A 2300-nucleotide genomic window follows, 5' to 3' on the forward strand; every position below is an offset into this window, starting at 1 on the left:
GGGGGCTGATAGGGGGGTTGATGGGGGGGGGGACGAGGGTAGTGGGTGGGGGTAAAAAAATGAAAAATTGAAATTAGAAATATCTTTTAAAAACAATTTTTAATATTTTTTTGGTAGGGTGTGTGGGGGGGGGGGGGTAGGGGTGAGGGTGGGGTAAAAAAATTGAATTTAAAAACAAGCTTTAAATTTTGTTTTTTTTGGGGGGTGGTGGTTGGGGGGCTGGGTAGGGACAAAATAAATTGATTTTTTCAACAAAAAAGTAATTGTAATTTGAAGTTGAAAGAGAGTTTTGGAAAATGTTTTCCTTAAATTTTGAAGGAAAGTCATTTTCCTTGAATTTGAGGAAAATGAGTTGATTTGGAAAACATTTTCCATAACATCTAACCCAACCAAACATGAGAAAATTGGATACCAAACACACCCTAAAAGTTTTTAACTTTAAATTTTAATTGTGTTTTTTTTCTTCATTGTTTTTAAAAAACAAAAAATGATATCGATTAAGTAGGAGTTTGAAGACACTGTATGTTTTATTTTTATGTCATGTAAATTTATAAAATGTACAATGATTCATTATATAGTAGGAGATTTGAATCGAGAAGTAATTTTGATGATTTTTCGTAATAATATTGGATGTTTTTAATATTGATATTGCAAGTTATTTATTTTAGAAAATTAGGTTGCAATCGAAAATTAATTATCATATTTTTTTGTTGAAAAAATAGGTTTTACTAGCGAATGGTTGTTGGAGCGTTAGTCGCCACTAAAAATCACTCATAACCTTTAGTGGCAATATTTTGAGAATTTGTGGCGACTTTGTCGCCACTAAAGGTTGAGTTCTTTTGTAGTGAATCTTAGTTGGCAACGCTTAGGTGGAGGGATTAGTCCCATGTGGCTGGTCATGTCACTAAAAATTTGGGGTGTTAACTCTTGAGAGTATTTGTGGTCTCTTGGGATAACGGCGGGGATATTTTTGATCCCAAAATGTAATGGAGGGTATAAATGGTCTATTTCGCATAGTTCAGGGGCAATTTTGACCCTTTTCCGTATTTTTAATCTCATAGCTAATTTGTTTCTGAGAGTTTTTGCTTTTCCTTTTTTATTTTTTTAACTACAAAATAAGGATGTTTCTTAGAGAATGTACACCCCTTTTTTCAAATAAAAAGAAACATTGTTTTGATATTTTTTGACTTAGCTCTAGAAATTCAGCTACCCATAAAAGAAAAATCTATTCAGAATAACAACTTGCTGAAGCGTTAGATGGTGATACTTGCCTCTCTCTATTTTGCAGGGTTACTGGTGAATTCATGGACATTGATGAGCACCCAAGGAAAGGCTAGCTAGCTAATTCTGGATATTCTTCCATTGTACATAAGTGGAATGATACTCGACTTTTGATGACTGATCACAGTGCTCCTAGAAGAAGTTTGGAGCAATATTGTGTGGAAAATCAGGCAGAAAAATCTCACAGTGGTTGGCATACATATATGTGGTGGAGGCGTGGAGCATTGTGCCTAGTGAAGTTCTTCGCTTTAGTGGCTCTTGTAAGATAAGGCAACAAGCAACTATTAAGCTTAGAACATCCATTTTCTTAGGGCGGCGGTGTTGGAAGCTTTAAAATTTACCTCTTGTTGAATTGTTCAGTAAGTGTGCTTGATTCCTGGCAGATTAAATTAGTCTGATAGTGCTTAGGTGATCAAATGTCATATTCTCAAGTTACATTTGTTTTAGTGGTGGTTTATTGGTTCTGTTAAGTTGTAAAATTAATTGGGTTGATCCCAATAGGAAATATTAATGATTGATTGTAGGCATCCTTCTCTCACAGATATTATTGGCTTTGCCTATGTATTCACTATATTGTATTTGTTTTTCTAGTCTAGCCAATTATGTTGTTGTAGGTTAACGTTAGCTCCTTTTTGCTTTGGGCTTCTTACTCAACTACACAGGTGAAAAAAAGTTTATGCCTAATGTATTCATATGGTATAAATAGCTATATAATATAATTGTGTATATATGATGCATAATATGTTTTAGTAATTTACCACAGTTATACAATTTTATACATTGCAACAGTTCATCTTCCTCATGAGTTGATTTTTTTTTTCAATCCATAAGCTCAACTCTTAAAACAATTTCAAATATTAGATATGAGCTTTTTTTCAATGTTTCAATTCTTTTGTTATATTATTCACTTAAAATAATTTGTGTGTGTGGCAAGTTAAATTTCAAAATTTGACCTTGGGAGCTTTTCAACTGCGGATTGTAATAGACATTCAACTCAACCTCTTCTAGAGGGTCTCAAA

The 2300-nt window shown here is 33.3% G+C and overlaps 1 protein-coding gene across 1 annotated transcript in view; it reads left to right on the forward strand.

The window, feature by feature from the left end:
* LOC125849156 (twinkle homolog protein, chloroplastic/mitochondrial) overlaps positions 1 to 1856 on the forward strand; it is a 36018-nt gene extending 34162 nt beyond the window's left edge. Inside the window, exon 21 of the mRNA XM_049529178.1 lies at positions 1289 to 1856. Within this exon, the coding sequence (XP_049385135.1) occupies positions 1289 to 1337 (49 nt within the window). The 3' untranslated portion in view covers positions 1338 to 1856. The remainder of the gene's footprint in view (positions 1 to 1288) is intronic.
* Positions 1857 to 2300: the final 444 nt, after the last annotated feature.

Source organism: Solanum stenotomum, chromosome 12 (genome assembly GCF_019186545.1).
Source record: "Solanum stenotomum isolate F172 chromosome 12, ASM1918654v1, whole genome shotgun sequence".
Lineage (NCBI taxonomy): Eukaryota > Viridiplantae > Streptophyta > Magnoliopsida > Solanales > Solanaceae > Solanum > Solanum stenotomum.